The sequence below is a fragment of the Ahaetulla prasina genome, chromosome 1, assembly GCF_028640845.1.
Source record: "Ahaetulla prasina isolate Xishuangbanna chromosome 1, ASM2864084v1, whole genome shotgun sequence".
NCBI classification, from domain to species: domain Eukaryota; kingdom Metazoa; phylum Chordata; class Lepidosauria; order Squamata; family Colubridae; genus Ahaetulla; species Ahaetulla prasina.
The window spans coordinates 247447519-247469128 of record NC_080539.1 but is presented as its reverse complement, the minus strand read 5'-3'; the positions used below and the strand labels follow the sequence as shown (position 1 = coordinate 247469128).

The 21610-nt window shown below is 39.2% G+C and overlaps 1 protein-coding gene across 1 annotated transcript in view; it reads left to right on the top strand.

The window, feature by feature from the left end:
• SLC15A2 (solute carrier family 15 member 2) overlaps positions 1-19513 on the top strand; it is a 79582-nt gene extending 60069 nt beyond the window's left edge. Inside the window, exons 19-22 of the mRNA XM_058195390.1 lie at positions 2255-2351; positions 7153-7299; positions 11824-11928; positions 18933-19513. Coding sequence (XP_058051373.1) covers positions 2255-2351; positions 7153-7299; positions 11824-11928; positions 18933-19109 — 526 coding nt within the window. The 3' untranslated portion in view covers positions 19110-19513. The remainder of the gene's footprint in view (positions 1-2254; positions 2352-7152; positions 7300-11823; positions 11929-18932) is intronic.
• The last annotated feature ends 2097 nt before the right edge of the window (positions 19514-21610 follow it).

Here is a 21610-nt window from a genome sequence, read left to right as displayed (position 1 = left end):
GAAATGTATAAATATGAGTGTATCTTTTTGTCTGCAGGAGTGTGTCACTTTTGAAGGAGAACTCCTCCATATCTAATATCTAAGAAAACACAGCAGTGAGCTTTGATTATTTGCTTAGGGTCCTCTGTTTTGATTCCACACTAGAAATATTATTTTGATTCTGTCTGACCATATCAGTATTTATATTCAGACTCACTTTTATAACTCTTCATGAATGAATGGCTATAGACTCTAGGAAAAGAGAGTCCTGGGAAGAAGCTGTATATTTAATATATGGCCTTGCTCCACCAAGGCAATAGTCTTTTTACTGGTGCATTGACCTTGATAAATGCTGGGTAAAGCTAAAATAATTGGGTGGATAATGGGAAGTCTCAAACATCATATCCCAAAAGTCCTCTTGCTTTTATACATCTGGACTCCTTTTTCTACTTAGCATAATTGCTTGCTAGTTATTACTCAAGATAGATAGTTACCATCTATCTTCCAGGAGGATACTTTTAGCTAGTATCCCCCACCATAATCCTGGCATGTGAGATAGATAGGGACCCTATAGCTCCATGATGGTGAACCTATGGTGCACATGCCAGAGGTGGCATGCAGTGCCCTCTCTGTGGGCATGTGAGCCATTGCACCAGCTCCGCTGCGCATAAGCGTGCGCCTCCCGCCGGACAGCTGCTCTTCGGGTCTCTGCCATGCACGTGCAGGGGGGCGGTGTGTGTGCATGGGGGCATGCAGGCATGCACGGGATGGGATGCATGTGGGGGTGCATGGACCCATATGCTGGCTGGGCGTAGGCGGGGAGCACACACACACTTTGAGCGCTCGGTCCGGAAAAGTTTTTCACGGGTATAGGTATGTAGATCTTGGTGTATTCGGGTCTTTTCCCATGGTGGGGAGGTGGGGAGTGTTGGTTTTGTTGCTGTAAGCGGGTTGGTTGGTTGTGTGGTTGCATCTTGATTGGTAGGTGGAGTGGGTGTTTGCAGATTAGTCGGCTATTTCGTAGCATCCTGTGTGGGTGTGGTCCTAGTTGTGTGCCCATTAGTCTTCTGTGTTGTAACGGCCTGGGTAATGGGCTGTGTGGAAATGTCCTGAGTTCTGGGAATGTGACCTCCTGTAGTGGTAATGGGCTGTGTGGAAATGTCCTGAGTTCTGGGAATATGTATGTATGTATGTATGTATGTATGTATGTACGTACGTACTTCCTTCCTTACTTAACAATGGATACATGGAATATCCATGAGTTACACTGCACAAAAATAATTCAGCATGGTTAGAAAGGACAGGGAGAGACTCTCATAATTTCAGGCGCATGCATATTCATTTAAAAGCATTATTCAATAATACAAAATCATCTCTAGAAAGCCACCACTGTCCAGGTACACTATGTTAGATAAATGTTCTGTCCTCCAAATAAAACAGCAGCTTCATGTCTCTCATTTAGAATCATTTTTTTCCTCACATGATTTCCTACAAATATGTCAACTGTTTTATCTATCACTGTTCTTGTCCATTTAAGTCTACTAACCAAAAAGCTCTCTAACTGAACCTAGGACCACTTCCCTGCAAAACAATGAACTACATTCTCTTCCTTTTTCTGAGAGAATATGTGACTGATGTACCTACCCAGCTACTGAATACTCTGCTACATTGATAGGGGACCTGTTACTCTTCCAAAGTTGAATTAAAATTTCCTTCAGTCCCAGACAGTGTGTACACTAGCCAGTGGGATGGAATAACACTAGAAAATAGAGGATTTTATGTCACCAGTATACCAGGAAACAAATAATTAAACAATAATGGCAATTTAAAAATGGATTGATTATCTACAAAATAGATATCAGATTAAGAAATATCAGATTGCCTTTGAATAATTAGAAAGTTATTTTATGTAATGGGGAGGGGGTTGGGAGATGAAAAGCTTTGGATGTGGTTATTTGGATTGGAAGGGAAAATTTTATTCTATGTTTGGTTTATGTATAACAATACCTTGTGATTGACCCGGGAAGCCGGGGGGTGGGGGAGGGAGGGGGGAGGGGTTTTTTTGGGAGGGAGGGGGGAAAAAAGGGGGAAAATGTTTTTGTTTTTTAAAACTCTTTCAATAAAAAAAAATGGCAATTTAGAGTACAGTGTAAAATAGATTCTGATCGATAAGCTGGTTCCTTAAATGTCCCCAATTATTCATTGATCAGCTTGAAGATATTTTTAATGGCTCTGCCTAGGAGAAGCTAACCAGGAACTATATTTCTATATTAAGGTACAACAATGCAAAATTCCAAATGAGAGCAGAAATATCTGCCCTGAAGCTTGACCTTCTAGATTTTGGCGCTTCATACACAGTTGTCCTAACACAAGTGAGTTGTCTTTTGAATATATATGCCTTTTCTATTTCTATTCAGTCAGCTACTGAAATAAATCTAGTTTGTTTAAAACAACCACCACCATAGGGATAAGATTAGGCTGCAAACAAATGAGACCTTCATATTACAAGCATTATCCAAAGATTTTTACGCAAATACAATTTATATACCAAAAGTTAGGAACTTCTAAGTCCCACAGAAATCAGAACGAAAGAGGCCATATACATAATTCTCCTGCTGTCATCAGTAAAAGTTTGGATAAAATTCTAAGCACATTTTCTTGAGAATGCATCAAATGCAGATCGAGTATGATCATCTGTCACAGATGAGCAAATGTATAGATTCATTGGCTCCAGCCTTATTGTTTTAAATATTTCATTTTATGGCTCAACACTCTCAAGAGAAATCACAATGATCATTCGCACTGTTATGTTCAGAATATTCTGAGAAAATTCAGGTGACATTCATTATTGCATTGCTTTGCCTTCATTTTTTCTTTTCAGCATTGGACATCTGACAATTTCTACCTCTTGTGCTGAGTCATTGTCAGATCAAATGGATGAGCCCCACAGCAAGCATTGGAAAGGCCTGGAAAAAAAGGACCTTTCCAAATGTGGCAGCAACCATGCAAAATATCCATTTATTTGCATTATGCCTAAATGTGCCCTGCCCTTAATAGGGAAGGTATTCGTTTTTATTCATTTGGTTGCTTTGTTGATTGAATTGAAATATGTGGACTAGAAAAAAGAATGGCATACTGGGGTTATGATCCTTTGTCTAGCTGGGATCAAAACCCACTGAGCATAGCACAGGAAGATTATTTTCTGGATAAATACGTACTAGATTGAGTTAGAAGCCTATCAGTTTATGGAAAAATAAACAGCTTGATGAACAGATAAATGAATAAACACATGGGCGGCTAGATATAATAGTCTCTTTCTTTTAATAGAAAACTCAATTCTGACTTCAAACAGATAAGTATTTAAAAAAAGAGGGAAAGCTGAGCAAAGGCTACCTGGCAAAAATTAAACTTCCTCCTAGAAATCTTGTGGGCCTGACAAAGATTGTCCTCTGTCTCTATTTTTTCCTAAATATTTGATGCTTTAAAGCCTTCTAAACTGCTTCCAACTTCTCAGAAGAGAATTCAAGCCTGGACAATCTCATCTTCTAAGTTGAAAATCAGCCCCGGTGATTTATTTGAGCACATATTCATTACTGATAGAACTTACTGTTGAGATTTGGCAAACAGAACCTTTTATTTCAATAAATGTTTGCCAAGACCACAGAAGCAACCACCAAAACCATGTATAAGACTAGACAATCTGACATTCTATATGAAGACTATAGACTCAGGATTGAAGCACAATGACTTAAAAAATAATAATAATTAGGATTTATATGAGTCGTGGTGGCGCAGTGGTTAGAATGCAGTACTCCAGATTACTTACGCTGACTGCCGACCATGGTTAGAATGCAATATTGCAGGCTAACTCACTGCTCATTTCCAGGAGTTTAATTCTGACTCAGCCTTCCATCCTTCTGAGGTCAATAAAATGAGGACCCAGATTGTTGGGGGCAATATGTGGACTCTGTAAACAGCTTAGAGAGGTCTGTAAAGCACTGTGAAGCGGTATATAAGTCTAATTGCTATGCAGCATTCAAGTTCTTGTACAGTGTTGTAGAGATGTCAATCACAGTGTTTATATGTGCTTCATTGATTTTGAAAAAGTATTTGATAAAATAAGACACAGCAAGCTATTACAAATTCTGAAACAAGTGGGACTAGATGACAAAGACATCCAAATCATAAAGAATTTATATTGGCATCTGGTAGCAAATGTGAGACTAGGCCAAAAATACTGAGAATACAGGGATGTATTCTGTCTCAGCTGTTGTTCAATATCTACTCTGAGTCAATTTTCAACAAAGCACTGGAAAACATTGATGCTGGCATCAAAGTTAATGGTGTTCAGATCAACAATTTAAGATATGCTGATGATACAGTTCTGCTTGCCATGAAACATGAAGACTTTTAACTCCTCATCAACAGAGTCACACAAATATCTGAAAAATACGGCTTGAAGCTTAACATCTCAAAACCCAAGATCATGGTCATCAGCAAACAACCCATTAATTTACCACCGATAACTTTGGAAGGAATACCACTAGAAAAAGTTGAAAGGATCACATACCTCGGTTCTAATTTACATGAAAGCTGGGACATGACCACTGAAATAAAGACAAGGATAGAGAAAGCACAAACAGCATTCGTCAAAATGAAAAAGGTCTTCTGCAGCCACGACATAAGCTTAAGATTGAAAATCAGGATTGTCAGACGTTACATCTTTTCTATCCTGCTCTACAGAGTAGAGAGTTGGTCTCTGACAGGAAGCCACTTGAAATGGCTTGAAATGTGGATTTACAGGCAGCTGTCATGTATAAGTTTCTGACAAAATCAGTAACAAGGAGGTGATAAGCCACCTAGGAAAGCCAAGGCAAATAATCAAACCATTAAAAAGCTAAAGTTAGAATATTTTGGACATGTGATGTGACACCTGGAAAAATACGGCATACATCACTTAATCCTCCAGGAAAAGATTGAAGGCAAATGAGATCCAGGCAGAAGAAGAACATCATGCCTTCAAAATCTAAGGGACTGGTTTGGACAAAATTTAGCAGCACTTTTTGATGTGGCTGTTGATAAAAATAGGATCACCAACAAAATCACCAATGTCCGATAATGGATATGGCACAAGAAGAAGAAGAAGCTATTGCTATTTAGATATTCCAAGTAGACTTGGAACCAAGCCCTGCAGTCTATTGCTGATAGCCTATTGTTGGATTCCTAAGTAAATCAGCTGATTAACTTCCTATTGAAATTAATCAAAATTTTAAAAGAAAGTCTTGAAATTAGGGATTCAAGAAAAGTCTTGACATGAAGACTATCTGTACTTTGAAAAATGACCTGGGGGTTCACTGGAATTTTGTATCTAACAAGAGTGTCAAGGAAACATTATTGAATCAACTAAAGAAACCTAAGCCAAATGACGATCAATACAGCCTTGGGGCATCAACTGAATGAAGACATATTTTTTGACTGGCTGGATTCTCCTGTCAATCAATTTCACTTCAGGTTTCTGAAAGCTAGTATTATGCAAGAGGGAGAAATATTTCTCTGTACACTTTCTATACACAACGCCTTCTCCGGTAAACTCAAATCACTCACTTTTATTTCCCCTAAGCTCTGAAGCTCTAAAAGCTTTGTCTTTCATATAGAGAAATAGATCTCTCAAATTGCAAAAATTAGATATTTCATACAGAAATTGTTCCCTTGTTGGGCATTAGGTTTCTAATACTTTACAGAAACTGCAGTGTGAACACATATTATACACATGTGACCTATAAAAGGTTGTTGGATTCTAACTTTTATCAATGATAAAGGATAATAGGACATCATCTGAGAGAAAATGTATCCCATTCTGGTGCATTCATAATTAATTCATATTAACTATTTGTGTTGGATATTGAAACAACCTTTACCTACAAATAATCATATTCTGGACTGGGCAAAAATTTCAGAACTTTTAAGTAATTGCATCTTAATTTTTGTAAAGTTATGTGGATTACACCAGTGGTGGGCTGCAACTGGTTTAACAATTGGTTCTGTGAGCGCATGTTTCGTGCACGCACGCATGCTTCGCAGCGTTCAAAATACAGCAATTTGAAGCTCAGCTACCTACCTTCTAAGGCCACCCCGGTAAGTAGAACAGTGGAGGCGTGGAAATAAGCTGTGCTGCGTGAATCAGCTGAGCCAGAAAGAAGGAAATAGAGGACAGGATAGGGTGGGGGTGGTTGAGCAGGGCCAACTGATTGTCTGAACTACTGGTTTGCCTGAACCAGTCTGAACCAGCGGCAGCCCACCACTGGATTACACCCAGAGGAAAGGGGAATCTAGATCAGGGGTTTCCAACCTTGGTCCCTTTAAGACTTGTGGGCTTCAACTCCCAGAGTCCCTCAGCCAGCAAAGCAAAGCAAAGCTGGCTGAGGAACTCTGGGAGTTGAAGTCCACAAGTCTTAAAGGGACCAAGGTTGGAGACCCCTGATCTAGATTACAAGACTGTGATTAACCAAGAGTTTATTAGCATATCTCAGGATGGTAAAACACTGCCACTGATGCCATTCAATTTGGCCCATTTTTAATTTTCTCTTGGTAATATTTCATTTCATTATATATCTATTCTTATTATTTACAAAATCACTGATTTTGTCCAAAGCTGCCTGCTGTAATTAATTGCACTCTGCTATAGATCTATTGAACTTTATGCGGTACGCACAAGAAGCAGAATGATGCATAATGGTGTAGCAGTTTGGATAACCCAAAGAATGTAAATGATTAGGAGAGTTACTTCCAAAGACCAATCTTTTTGTCAACTCCAAATTTCTTTGGAAAGGATTCCTGACATTTTTCCACAGCCCAATGAATAATGTAATTACTGTTCACCTCTTTCAGTTTTTAAGAGAAACCTTGTTGTCTCTCCCTATATGGTGATTAAGGACATCTCATAAACAGTGCCACAGCTTGCCAGTAAAAATGGAGTTTGCTAATGCTTTATCTGACATTTGAAATAATGATTTTATTTCAGTCCAATCAGTAAGTTCATAATTCAATGGGCCCAAGAGGACAGCCCTGCTATAATTTTAAGAATGAAAGCTTTTCCCCACTGTATTCTAACTTCTGCATTAACTCGGACTGGCTAATCCATCATCAACATGTCTATTTTCTCCTCCCAACCAGGCTTCTACAGAGACACTCAAAGCATGGAAGATAGAAGATATTCCAGCTAACAATGTCCATATTTCATGGCAGATTCCACAGTATCTGTTAATATCAGCTGGGGAAGTGATGTTCTCCATTACAGGCCTTGCTTTTTCTTACTCCCAGGTACAGTTCTTAGGATTTCATAAATGAAAGACATCCTGAATCCAAAGTCCTTAGTAAATAAGATGAAAGGTTGCAAAAGGTTATCTGCCAAAAACCAAGTCCAAAGAGATTAAATGGCAAGGTCAGTGCAGTTTGCACCTCAGTCCAGACCCCGTTTAATCTTGGTGATCAATGAATGCGTATGCCTGAGATTATGGCTTAGGGTCGTGTTTCTTAACTTTAGCAACTTGAAGCTGAGTGGACTTCACCTCCCAGAATTCCCCAGGCACCTTTTATAATTGTCAAGACTAAAAAGCACTGATCAAGGAATCATAATGCTCATGTCTTTGTCCAATATTTCTTTCTGTGAATAAGACCGCCCTCCTCAGATGTTCACTCTTCTTTGAAGATTGGGGCAGAGAATCTCTGGGCCAGCCATCTGGTGACTCTGCCAGCATCTTATGGGGTGGAGGAAGCAGTCTTTGTTGATCAATCTAAGTACTGCGTTTTTGATGATGTCTTCATCAAATCAACTGGAGATGCTTAATTATAACTAGTAAGACATGTTACATGCTCTAAGAACACAAATTTAATGTTTAAAATCGTATTTTATTTCATACTTCTAAAAACAAAGGATTTGAAGTTAATTGTGTATATGAAAAACATTTCATAAAACACAGTTGTGACTCTGAGGTTAGAAATTAGTCCTGTTCATTCAATATACTTAACCATGTTAAATGTATTGTGGAAGCATCATCCTAAACCTATCTGCAATTTATTTTTAGTCTAAAACAACTGAATGGCTATTTGGGGTTAAAATAATTCTCACCTTTAGAAACAGGAAATTTGAACTACTTTCTAGAAAATTAACTCTCTTAGTTTTGAGATCAATTTTCAGAGATACCCTGCAAAATTGGGACTTTTCTAGGCATCCTATCTTTTTTTAAAATTTTATTGAAGAACTGAGGTGGCGCAGTGGTTAGAATGCAATACTGCATGCTACTTCTGCTGACTGCTGGCTGACTGCAATTTGGCAGTTTGAATCTCACCAGGCTCAAGGTTGACTCAGCCGTCCCTCCTTCCGAGGTGGGTAAAATGAGGACCCAGATTGTTGAGGGCAATATGCTGACTCTGTAAACTGCTTAGAGAGGACTGTAAAGCACTGTGAAGCGGTATATAAGTCTAACTGCTATTGCTATTTCTCATCCTCTGACACAACACCAGGATGCTGGCAAAAAGGAGATTAAAAATGGGATAAGGGTGAGGCATTTTTTCCCAGTTCTGAGGTTACCAACCTTGTAGATTTACATTTTTTCCTGTTAAAAGAACAAAACAAATGAATACATTAAAAGACCAAATATTCTACCACAGTATACTGTCAGCAGCAATAGCAGTAGCACTTAGACTTATATATCACTTTATAGTGCTTTTACAGCCCTCTCTAGCAGTTTACGGAGTCAGCATATTGCCCCCAACAATCTGGGTCCTCATGTTACCCATCTTGGAAGGATGGAAGGCTGAGTCAACCTTGAGCCAGTGAGATTTGAACTGCCGAACAGCAGCTAGCAGTCAGCTGAAGTAGCCTGCAGTACTGCACTGTAACCACTGCACCACCTGGGCTCACACAAAAGTAAGCAGGTACTTGGATTTACTTGCATTATCAAACCTGGCCATGATGGGACTTACTCTGTGAGGCATGTGAGGGACACTGCTGGATGGAGACTAAAACATATGAAGAATGGCTGCAGGTTTTGGGTCTGGCTAGTCTAAAGAAAAGAAGAATTAGGGATGACATGACAGCAGTATTCCAGTATTTGAGGGGCTGCCACAAAGAAGAGGGGCTCAAATTATTCTCCAAAGCACCAGAGGGCAGGACAAGAAAAAATGGTTAGAAACTAATCAAAGAGAGAAGCAACCTGGAATTAAGGAGAAACTTCCTAACAGGGAGGACAATTAACCAGTGGAACAGCTTGCTTCCAGAAATCATGCTCCATCATTGGATGTTTTTAAGAAGAGTCTAGACAGTCACTTATCTGAAATGGTATAAGTTCTCCTGCTCGAGCAGGGGGCTGGACTAAAAGACCTCTAAGGTCCTTTCCAGCTCATTCTATTCTATTCTATTCTATTCTATTCTATTCTATTCTATTCTATTCTATTCTATTCTATTCTATTCTATTCTATTCTATTCCTCTCCACTCCACTCCACTCCACTCCACTCCACTCTATTCAATATGAGAAGGTGAGTTGCTGTACAATGCTCTCATCTTCCATGTGGCTTCCATTGCTCCATTTAAATGACTCAGGGCAGGTTTGATTACCTTACTTGCCCACATTTACATATCTGTGTTTCTTTTTAATAAAGTAGTTTTTTCTTAGATTTTATAATTTAGGCTTTCTCTTTCTTCCAGCTGGACTTCTGCCAATATCAACTTATCCTGTTTCTAGCCCTCTTGGTTATTTTCTACTCAGAGCTATCCTTTCATTTTATCTTGCCCCTATGTATTGAGCTTACTCCTCACTTAGTAACTGCTTCAGTTAGCAACTGTTTAGGGATACAAGGCTAATAAATGGTAATAAACAGTTGCCAAAAATTAATTTTCTGACTAATTTTCTGCAGCCAGATGTGTGTAAATGTGCTTAAGCCTGAATTTTTATGACTGGCAAAAATGCACGCTCAAGTAAAAGTAACATTGGCATGACTGCACAAGAAAACTTTATGAGATGAGGTGATCTTTGCAGTGTCTCTCTTAGTCATGTGGATTGCTTAGGCACCATTTTTCTGAATGACAAACTTACCAATGAGGAGTGGCTTTATAAAGCAGTATTAATTGTGTGCAAACATGGTAATTTACTGGTGTTCAGTTTTGATGTCCAAATAAGGTATTGTTTAAAAAAAAAGAAGAGGAGATATTCTTTCTACAGATCATAAAAGATGAACACTTTGAATAAAAAAAAATCAAGATCTGATTCAAAAATGGCAGACTATATTCTGAAATATCAATGAGGTCAAACAGATGGAAATTACAAGTCCAGTAGGAACAATGGCCTCTTGGGATAGCCTTGTATGTTCCAAATATTAGCAACTGTCACATTAGGTGACTTACAATTTATTACACAATTGGAAAAACTAATCTGCGTTATGCTAAGTAATCCTGAGTAATCCTTTCAATTTTAAAAATTTAGTAAGGCTTATAACCACATGGCAGGAAATATAATTGGGAGCAGGTTTTTGTTGGGCCATGTGCTCTTTCTTTCAAATGTTCCCTTATTTATTTATTTATTTATTTATTTATTTATTTATTTATTTATTTATTTATTAAATTTTTATACCGCCCTTCTCCCGAAGGACCCTTAATCACAATGTTTCCTTGTGCTGACATATTTGTGGATCAGGTTGTACAGATGTCAGGGGCAAAGAGGCAGAGGCAGAGGAAATGCTTTACCTATCCCATATTTGATTCAGGTATCTCCAACTTTTTTAAAAAGGATCGAAGTCAGGAGATGAGAGAAACAAACCTGGAGTCTGAGACTCCAGGAAGCTGCTGCTAGTCTGAATAGTGCTGGCATAGCTAGGCCAAAAGATGGACCTGTTTTGATGTACTTGATCATTGGAAACATGTACACTTTACAATTCTCTAGCAAACACAAATCAGCTTATTTACACAACAATTTAGCAATCTGGATATTAGCAATAAATAGAATAAAGTAGCCATAAAACATTAAAACAACTTATCTTAGACATCCAGTTTTACCCTGGGACAATGAAAAAGCAAGATGAAGAATAGATTAATTTAGAGGCTGTGTGAGATTTCCCCAATTCTAGGATTTTTTTTCCCGATTTCACGTATTTCCAAAGACTTTTGCTGCAATTCCTATAAGATTATAAAGAGAATCCTCATTGGACATAAGCAGGGGAATACTGCTTAGGTGAACATTGTCAGAGGAGACAGAAAGTCTCTCAGAATCCTCTTCTCAGGTTGCCATGTTCTGATAATGATTTGAAATGAGTTCACCCACATATCTTCATCCCTCAATAATTGTAGCATCAAACAGTGATATTCAAGGATATATAAGTGAGCCATCATTTTCCTGGTTAGTATGAACAGATTACTTAACGATGCTCCAGAATGGTAATTGTTCCCCCACTGAATCCACTGCCATATTTGACTGCAGGACAGTAGTGGATTTCATTTACCTTCGCTACTGGTTCAGAACTGTGAGTGTGTGCGTGCGTGCACTCTCTTCACTCACACATGGCACCTCTGCACATGTGCAGAACCTCCTGCACATGTGCAGAGCGTCCGTGATGATGTCCAGGTGGGTGGGTGGAGCCTCCGCCACTACCAGTTTGCCCAAATCGGGGCAAACTGGTAGAAACCCACCACCACTGCTGCAGGAATTATTGAATTGCTGAAAGGGCCACGGTCTCAGAACCACAATGTGTTCCTCTCTGACAAAGAGCGAGTCCCAGGGTAGTACTGAATGGGAATACTGAACACTAATTTTCCAAAAATTTAAGAATGTTTTATGCCTTCTCCTTTTCAGGCTCCTGTTAGTATGAAATCTGTGCTGCAAGCTGGCTGGTTGTTAACTGTGGCCTTTGGAAATATTATTGTGCTCATTGTTGCCCAGTCTGCACCTCTGGTACAGGTATGGCTAGCATATATTATTCAGTTCCTTGAAATACAGAAATACATCTATCACATTTTTTCACTTGCAGCAAGAAAATATGAGTAGGCCAGGAGGTTGACCCAAGATCACTTAGTGAGTTTCATGACTGAACAAAGATGTTAACCCATTTCCTTCAGATCCACAGTTAGATTGGTACACATCATTGTTCCTTCATTTATTTTATTTTTTTTATTTATTTTGTCAAGCATGTATACAATAACAGATATAAGTATAAGCATGATTATGAATACATGAAATACAGTGGTGGGTTTCACTTACCTTTGCTACCAGTTCGCTCGTGCAAACTTCTGCGCATGCATAGAGCATATTTCATGATGTCTGGGCGGGTGGCTGGAGCCTCCCACCGCTGCTACTACTGGTTCGCTGATAAAATGGATACGAATAAATGTAGGACAGGGATGATAAGCATGTTGGTGCGCTTATGCAGGCCCCTTACAGACCTCTTAGGAATGGGGTGAGGTCAACAGTAGACAGTCTAATGTTAAAGTTTTGGGGGTTTGTGGAAGAAACCACAGAGTCAGGTAGTGCATTCCAGGCATTGACCACTCTGTTGCTGAAATGGTATTTTCTGCAATCAAGTTTGGAACGATTTGCCTTAAGTTTGTAACTGTTGTGTGTTTGTGTGTTGTTGTGGTTGAAGCTGAAGTAGTTATTGACAGGTAGGACATTGTAGCAGATAATTTTATGTACTAGCTTAAGTCGGACCGAAGGTGGCGTAGTTCTAAGTTCCTTTTCAATAATGCATTTCATCAATATTCAGACTCTTTCTACCTTACAAACTGATACATGTTTATACTCACTAGCTTGATTATTTAAAGTGAGATAGCCAACATGTCAACTAGACATTCCTTATCTTTGTGACTGTGTTGCAAGAAATGAAAAAGATTCCCTTGCCCAAGCACCTCTTCCTTCACTCAGTCTTAAAATACAGGAGCAAACACTTCGGTTATTTTACCAGGATTCTCATAAAACACACTGAGTTGCAAATTAGCCAACCATATTTTAGATGAACATGTTACATAAAACCAGCTCATGAGATTAACTGTTTAATATGTTGTGTAAACCCAAGCATATGGATCAACTGAATGAGCCATTGCTAAATTAATCACAGATTAATGTGTTGTGCCTTTCGTAGGGCCCTATCCATGTTTGTCACAGGACTACTGTACTATAAAACTGGGCCATTGAGTTGGTGAGAACAGAGTTAGCTTTGATATAGTGTGTGCACATATCCACGTATCTGACAAATCAATATTCTAGAACATAGGCAGGTAATAGATAGAAGTGCACATGATGGAAATCAAATTCTTACAAGGATAGCCAAATTAAAGTTGCCAGGCAGAAAGACTGATTGTCTACACTCAAAAGCATGATCAAGACACTTGACTTCCAAAGATAAGTCATAAATGCAGAAATAACTTTGTAAGTAACTTATATTAAGAGGAAGAAATGCATTGCAATTGTGACTGATTAACCTGCACTGATGAGAAGGATAGGCCATTGATAGTGCCACTTCTAGTTGTATCCACTCTCACAAATTCATAGCTCAAAGAAAAAAAAACTTAGGGCAAGGGTTGACTATCCACCCACCCATTTCTTTCAGTTAATACCAATAATAATGGGTGTTTATTGGTAAAAAAAAAAGAGAACACTTCATATAAATGAAACTAAAAACAAGCGAACACATTGATCTAGACTTCTAAGTGCCAATTTACATGTGTCTCAAGGCCACCAAATTTCTCCTAAATTGCAGAATTAGATTCTTATACAATCATTTTCCAGCCTGTGAAAGCTCTTTTGCAGAATGAACACTCCACGCACACTATATTTTTGTCCATTTCTGGATATAGTGCGACCCTTCAAAGGGACAGCCACATCAGCACGAAATTCTGTTGTCTGATGAGAACTGCTAAACTCATTTGTATTTCTAGTTATGGCTACCATAACTGGATGCAAAAATCAAGAAAACCACTAGAGAGCAGAAAAGCTAATGCTAAAATATCTCTTTGCTGCCATCTAGTGATCAACTGAATATTTGTTGCCTAAATATAACACCCCTAATTTATCCCCAAAATATCCTTGATGTGATTTTTGACATTGTTTCATGTGATTTCATATGGAAGAAACTATTATTGCCCACCTGAAATTGTTTCTCCTATTTAATAGCACATCCTAACCATTTGGGAGTTACATGTGATGCAAAGCAACCATCATTTGATGAATGTTTCATAGACCTGGGGAGCAAAACCATGACCTAAAATATTCCTTAGTAATTTCAGCAAAAAACACAAAACTCCACTTAATTCATTAGAAATAAGTTGAGCTGGAGAAGCTTTGGCAGGCATTCAAGATTCTGTTACATCCACCTACTAACTAGAAAGATCATTCCAGAATGCCAAGTAATTTCCCCCCTAAATTTGCCAGCTCCAATGATCATCACATACAGTATTATGAGGTAACAATATCTATATTATTTGTGTCAATTACCTGGTTCATCCAGGATTTTAAAGCATAATGTGGTTTGTTTGGTTTTCATACAAGGTGTTGTGTGAACCTAGCCGTTGCAATTTATAGTTTAGCGTGTTCTGAGAATCCAGCCAATTGTACACTTTGTTGTTGTTAATTGGAAAGTTGTGTCTGAGCTATCACAACCGTATAGATAACTTTCCTCCAGGCCTTCCTGTCCTCTACCATTCTCTGGAGTCCATTTAAGCTCACGCCTACTGCTTCAGTGACTCCATCCAGCCACCTCGTTCTCTGTTGTCGCATTCTTCTTTTGCCCTCAATCTTTCCCAGCATTAGGCTCTTCTCCAGTGAGTCCTTCCTTCTCATTAGGTGGCCAAAGTATTTGAGTTTCATCTTCAGGATCTGGCCTTCTAAAAAGCAGTCAGGATTGATCTCCTCTAGGACTGACCGGTTTGATCGCCTTGCAGTCCAAGGGACTCGCAGGAGTCTTCTCCAGCACCAGTGTTCAAAGGCCTCAATTCTTTGGCGCTCAGCCTTTCTTATGGTCCAACTTTCATTATACATTTATTTAATAAATAATGATTTAAACAAACCCACAGTTTAATAAGTTTTATTAATAAGGTCAACAGTTAAACATGGGTGGCTACATGTTAAGAACATTGCTTGCTACTCCTCCAGTCAATTTTGCTAAGGTATTTCAGAATATGGAAAACATGAAATTTAGCAAAATATCTTATACCTGAGCCTCAACCTAATCTCTTTCTTGTCCCACCATGAGAGTTTTCTTTTCTTTTCTTTTTTTAATTTATAAAGCAGGAATAAACAGTATTGCTCTTAATGTTCCAATTTTTTTCATGTTCTGTGTCAAAGTAGTGTTCTCCAATCTCTGCCAGCACAAGCAATACTCTACAATCCATTTGCTATGGTTCATTTGTTGTGGCAATGCCTTGATAGTTTGTTTCTCTGGTCACTGGTCACTGCCCTCTTCAGCCATTTTGTTGCTGAACCAGAGAAATGGTGAATTATTCTTTCATCAGTCTACTGGTGAAGTGGTAAAACGGACCCGCTCTCTATCCCTCCCTCCCTCCCTCCTGTTTCTTTAACCCATCCACTGATAAAATGGTGGGCCTTTCTCTTTCTCTTTAAATGTCCTATCTAAATGACCTAAAAGGAGGGCAGTGCAGGAAGAAGGCTTTAAGTAAGAAAAGTGGGAGAAGGAAATGTGTAAATGTGGGCGAGCTATTGTTTTCATGTACAGTAAATAAGACCCCTTTCAGTTTTTAATAACTGTGATCAGAAGGGACTAGGTTAGTCTTAAAAAGATGGTTGATGGCAGGGATGAAATCTAGTTACTTTCCTTACCGGCTCAGAGGTGCACGTACCGTGCGTATGTGCTCACTTCGCTCATGCGCGCGTGCATGTCACATGAATACACAGACCTTCTGCGCATGTGCAAAACCTTCTGCGGATGCGCAGAAGATAAAAAATACATTACCTCCTGGTTAAAGCCAGAAAGTAATGACACCCGGGCAGGTGGGTGGAGCTTTGCTCCGCCATCACTACCTGATCACTGAGCTACCAGCCATGATCGCTACCAGATTACGCGACCCGGTCCGATCCGTTAGCATTTGACCCCTGGTTGATGGCCACTTGAGGTTCTCTGAGATACAATCATCCATCTTGGGTCAATTATTGTCTAAAAAGGAGCAAAGTAATTTATCTCCTGAGTGTTTCTTCTGAGACAATTCCTTAGTTCAAGTGGTCCTTAATTGCTTTCAGAAATTAAGCAAGTCTTTATTGCTGAAATGCATCAGGTGAAAATGAGCAAGATGGAAAATAAGGGTTTTTAGTACAGCCATTGGAGATGTGGTACTTAGGGGATAGGCTTTCAAAATATAGGCTAGCATATAGACACATATCTATATATATAAAGTGAAAACCACTCATGCCATAATCACAAAATCTCCAGAACTGTAAAGTCTACAAACTTGAAATTTGCCATATATGTTCCTCTTGGCTTCTAGGTGCTCACTAAGAAACGATTTTTCTAAATGACCATCAGAGAATTAATATTTCCTATATTATTATTAACACACTCTGATGCTAAGGAATTCTACTCCCTCTCCCCACCTGAAAAGAAAACTGTTCCAAATGAAAAACACAAGCAGAGGAGAGGAGTTTCATTTTCAGTTTTACTTTCACAGCAGCAAGCACTTTACTACAGAACAGTTGAGCTAAGTCATGCCCAGCCTCCTTCCTGTCTCCTTCCTGCTCACACAGCAAATACTGTTTGAATTTCTAAACACCCCTCAACTCTCTCACATACTGACAGGATGCTAGCCAGATGAATACCAATAGATGCTGCGGGCTGCGACATTCTACGCCCCCTTCCCATTCCAACTGCCAGTTGCATTATATTAACACACTCTGATGCTACGGAGTTACATATTCTACATTAGGTTTCAGGCTGTAAGTGTCAATTTATCAAGCCCAAGCACATAGTTTTGGAGCGAAGCATGGGTGTCCAGCTAGTGTTCATATATGTGCATCCTCTACTTTCAGCAGCAATCTACAAATGCTGAAATGTCCTTCTAGTCAGATTTTCCATGCTGCTATGCTCCAAGTTAGTTAATGAATTATCTCAGAATTCTAGCATCATCGGAATCAAATAAACCTATTCGTACCATATCAACTTGTTCTACAAGTGTTTACTAAAACTAAACCAGTTAATAAGGATTCATTTTACAGTGTAAGGAAAAGAGATTGAGCTCAATAGATTATCCTGCCAAGACATTCCATGATGTTAAATGTTCTGCATGAAAGGATATTCTCAGTAATCAAGTCTGGAGAAAAGGTTCAGGAGTTTCACATTTGAATTGCAATACAACATTCTTTTGATCCTGAAAATAATCTGTATTATTTCTTTATTTCATTGGTTTATTTATTTATATCCTACCTTTATGATTTTTATAAATAACTCAAGGAGGCGAACATATCCAACACACCTTCCTTTTCTTATTTTCCTCACAAAAACAACCCTGTGAGGTGAGGTGAGATGAGAGATAGTGACATTGGGGTTATAACGCTGAAGTTAAACAGGCTTGGCTGTATAAAGTGCTTGAAGTTAAAGGACTCTGACCAGCAACCCCAGATAAATTACTTTTGTTTTATACTGCAAAAATTCAACATTATAGTATTATTTACCTGTCAGTGACTACTTCAGCTTCAACCAAAACAATACACAATAGATACAAACTTATGGTAAACCGCTCCAAATACAATTGCAGAAAATATGACTTCAGCAACAGAGTGGTCAATGCCTGAAATGCACTACCTGACTCTGTAGTTTCTCCCCCAAACCAGGGATGAAATTAAAAAATTTCCCCTACTGGTTCTAAGGGCATAGCTTGTTGGGGGGGTAGTCATGTGACTGGGTTGGCATGGCCAACTCGACATCACTCACATCGAGGGGCTCCTCACCGGCCCCTCCCCTCCCAGCCACTCCTTGTCACGAATGGCAGGAAAATGTGGAGGGGAATATTCCTGCCTACCATCCTTCCCTCAGTCTGTGCTGAGATTGAGGAATATATGACAGGCAGGAAAATCCTCTTCCCCATTTTCCTGCCTTTCAAAAAAAACAGCTCCATTCCAGCTGCTCCCCGCCATCCTCCTCCCTCCTGGGGACTACCTTAAAAGGGACAGGCTGCAGCAGCTCCCTTGTGAATGGAGGGAGAAAAGTTAGCATTCTCTCTGCTGCATTTAACATTGAATTCTGCGGCAGAGAGATTGCTAACTTTTCTCCCTCCATTCACAACGGAGCTGCTGCTCCCTTTATGTTTCCCTCCTGGCCCCCTCCCTCCTGTGAACTAAAGAGACAGGCTGCAGCAGCTCTGTTCTGAATGGAAAGAGAAAAGTTAGCATTCTCTCTGCTGCATTTAACTTTGAATTCTGTGGAATATCGCGGCCAGAAGAGGTGAGCAGCAACCAGCTGGCCATGGGTAGGGCCAAGGAGGGGTAATTACTACTGGTTTGGCAAACTGATGCCCATAATCAGTTATCAGGGATTATAGGTCTGTAAGGGACGTGCATAAGTGCACCAACGTGCCTACCGTCCCTGTCCTAATGTTCCCTTTTTATTTGTATCCATTTCATGTATTCATAATCATGTTTATACTTTTATCTGTTATCTTATATATGCTTGACAAATAAATAAATAAATAAATAAAACAAAACATACTACAGGTATTCTATATGTATAGAATAAAATTAATCATTCTGGAAATACATGTACGTTTCCCCACAAACAGATGCTGATTAAATCTCCCAGATAATTCATAGGCAGACTTCCCCCTCCTATGCAACTTTCATATTCAGGCAGATGTGTCAGAACCGATATATGATTGCATTGTATTATCAGAATAAGAGCAGTACATTATTTGTTGTAAGCAAATAAATAATGCAAGTAATGTTTTGTTTAATCTTTTTTCTTTCTCCAGTGGGCTGAATTCATCCTTTTTGCCATGCTCCTTTTTATCGTCTTTGTTATTTTCTCCATCATGGGATATTTCTATATTAGCCCAGACCCAGAAGAACTTGCTGATAAAGGGAATGAACATGAAACATCAAGCAATAAAAACATGATTGGCCTTGTTACCAGGAAAACAGAGCTATAAAGGGGCTGCAAATACTGGAGTTGTGTGAGAGGCTTTTTAAAAAAATAAATAAGATAGTGATTTGACAGATTTCTTTCTGATGCTGTGATCTCATCGGATATATTCAAAGGGAATGAGCAAACTAAGTTATTGTTCCCCTGTGTGTCAGCTGAATAAATGTATCCAAATTCCTGGAATGGTGCCTTCTTAAAAAATACTTATAAAGTAGTTTTAGCTATTCTGCCTCCATCAGGCACTAAGAGTAATTTTTATTCGTTTTATATGTAAAGCACAATTGTGTCTGGCTCTCTGTCTGTCTATCTATCATACTATCATCCGTCTCTCCTATCTATCTATCTATCTATCTATCTATCTATCTATCTATCTATCTATCTATCTATCTATCTATCTATCTATCATAATTAATAATAAATTATTATTATTATTATTATTATTATTATTATTATTATTATTATTATTATTATTATTATTATTATTAATATCTAATAACAAAACAATAATAATAAGTAATGGAGTGAGCTCCCATTACTTGTCCCAGCTTCTGCCAACCTAGCAGTTCAAAAGCACGAAAAAAATGCAAGTAGAAAAATAGGGATTGTAATGTATCTTTAAAAGTTTTGGCGGGAAAATAGCACGTTGCTGATTGGTTGAAGCCTCCGGCTAAACTGTATATAAAGAGAGGTTTTTCCCAGCACTGGCAGCTGGGTTCACCATATAGTAAAGAGCTGTTGTCACTATCCTGGTCTCCAGCCTCGTTATTGCCCGAATCTAACACTGGCGACGAGGATGGGATCTCGAGGCTAGGCGCCAGGAAAAGAGCTGAACTCACCAGGAAGAGAACCCAGCAAACAAGCAGCGATGTCCGGCTACACACCGCCAGCACCATTCGACCCAGCCAAGGAAAAATGGGGGTCATACATGGCTCGTTTCGAGTGTTTCCTCGAGGCGAACGAACTTCAAGGAGTTTCAGACAACAGGAAACGAGCGTATTTCCTGTTCAAAAAGTTTTTATTAGTCAAAAAAGGTTTATACAAATACATATCAGGTATGGTAAATTTTCATTTTTCTTATCTAAAATAAGAATTTTACTCAAATTTTTTAACACATACAACAGCCATAAGGCAAGCAGGTGACACGAAGTAGCAAAGTTTGCAAATTTTAAATACGTAATAAAGAAGAGTCAAGAATAAACAGAATATCGTACAAAAGAGAATAAGGAAAACCAGCACAATCCCAAATATCTTTATCACTTCCTAGTTTTGGATCTCAGAACTCTGGGTTCAGCCTGACCCAACTCAGGGCAACAGCGGCAGCCGCTTCAACCCATGATCTATAACCTCCCTTCTTCAATTCCTGGGTCATCTGATTCCAGGAAGGCTTTGTGTTCCTCCACATAGGCCGTAGCCTCCATAATTGTACTGATTTTTTCGTAATGCCCTCCCGGAAAATCATCAATCCCTCTGGCATCAGCCATCTGAAGCCCACTCCTTCTGGTACAATTTGCTTGACAAAAATAATATTTCTTTCTTTTTCACGTACCTGTCTGGGAATCTGCCTCAGAATGGCTATCTCCCTGCCCCTGTAAATCAGTGCCCCACTCCTATGTTTTCTAAAAATTTCATCTCTCGTCTCTCTTCTCACAAATTTGACATGAACCTCTCTGGGAACTGCATGCGTGCGTGCATATTGCGAATTAACTCTATAAACTCGATCCACATCCCAATTCATGAAATCAACACCTCTCCCAAGAAATTCTCCCAACAATTTAGTCACAACATCTCTCAAGTCTTCTTGGTCCACTTCTTCCAAATTTTGAAACCTAAGGAAATAAGACATTTTATCCATCTGTGGTCAAGCACAGCATTGCCTGTCGTCTCCTCTCTTTTCTGCACTGCCCGCATTTCACCCTCCAGACCTTCCACTTTCTGCTTGTTTTCTGCTGAGACTTGTTGAGTATCCTTTAAATCCTTTTGGATAGTCACAATTTCTGCTCTTATTTCCGTTTGGCCTCTTTGCAAATCATCCAGTTTCTTGTCCATGTTGGATAACTTTTCCAAATTCTCTCCATCTCTCCAGCAGTTGGTCTCTGACCTTTTGCCATTTGAAAAAAAAAATCAAAATCCTCAGGCAAGCACAGTATCCTTGTAATTTCCTCCGGATCCACCAGGGGCACTCACAGGAACAGAGTCCAGAGTACAGTTAGTCAACCAGGAAGCCGAAGGAAGTGATGTCATCAAAATTCTCATAGTGAAGGCGGAAGCTGGGCGCCACCACTGTTCCCCAGAAGGAGGGGCCTCAAACCTTCCCTCCTAAATTTCTCCATCACCTCTTCTCTCCAGAGCTCCACAAAACCGGTAATCTTCTTATTTTAAGTTCTCCTCTCTCCAGAATAACTCGTGCTCCTTCCAACCGCAGGGGAGAAAACCCCGCACTCGGAGCAGTCCACTCACGTTTACCGATATTCCCTTCCTTCTCCTCCTCAATTCTTCTCCGTTCCCTGT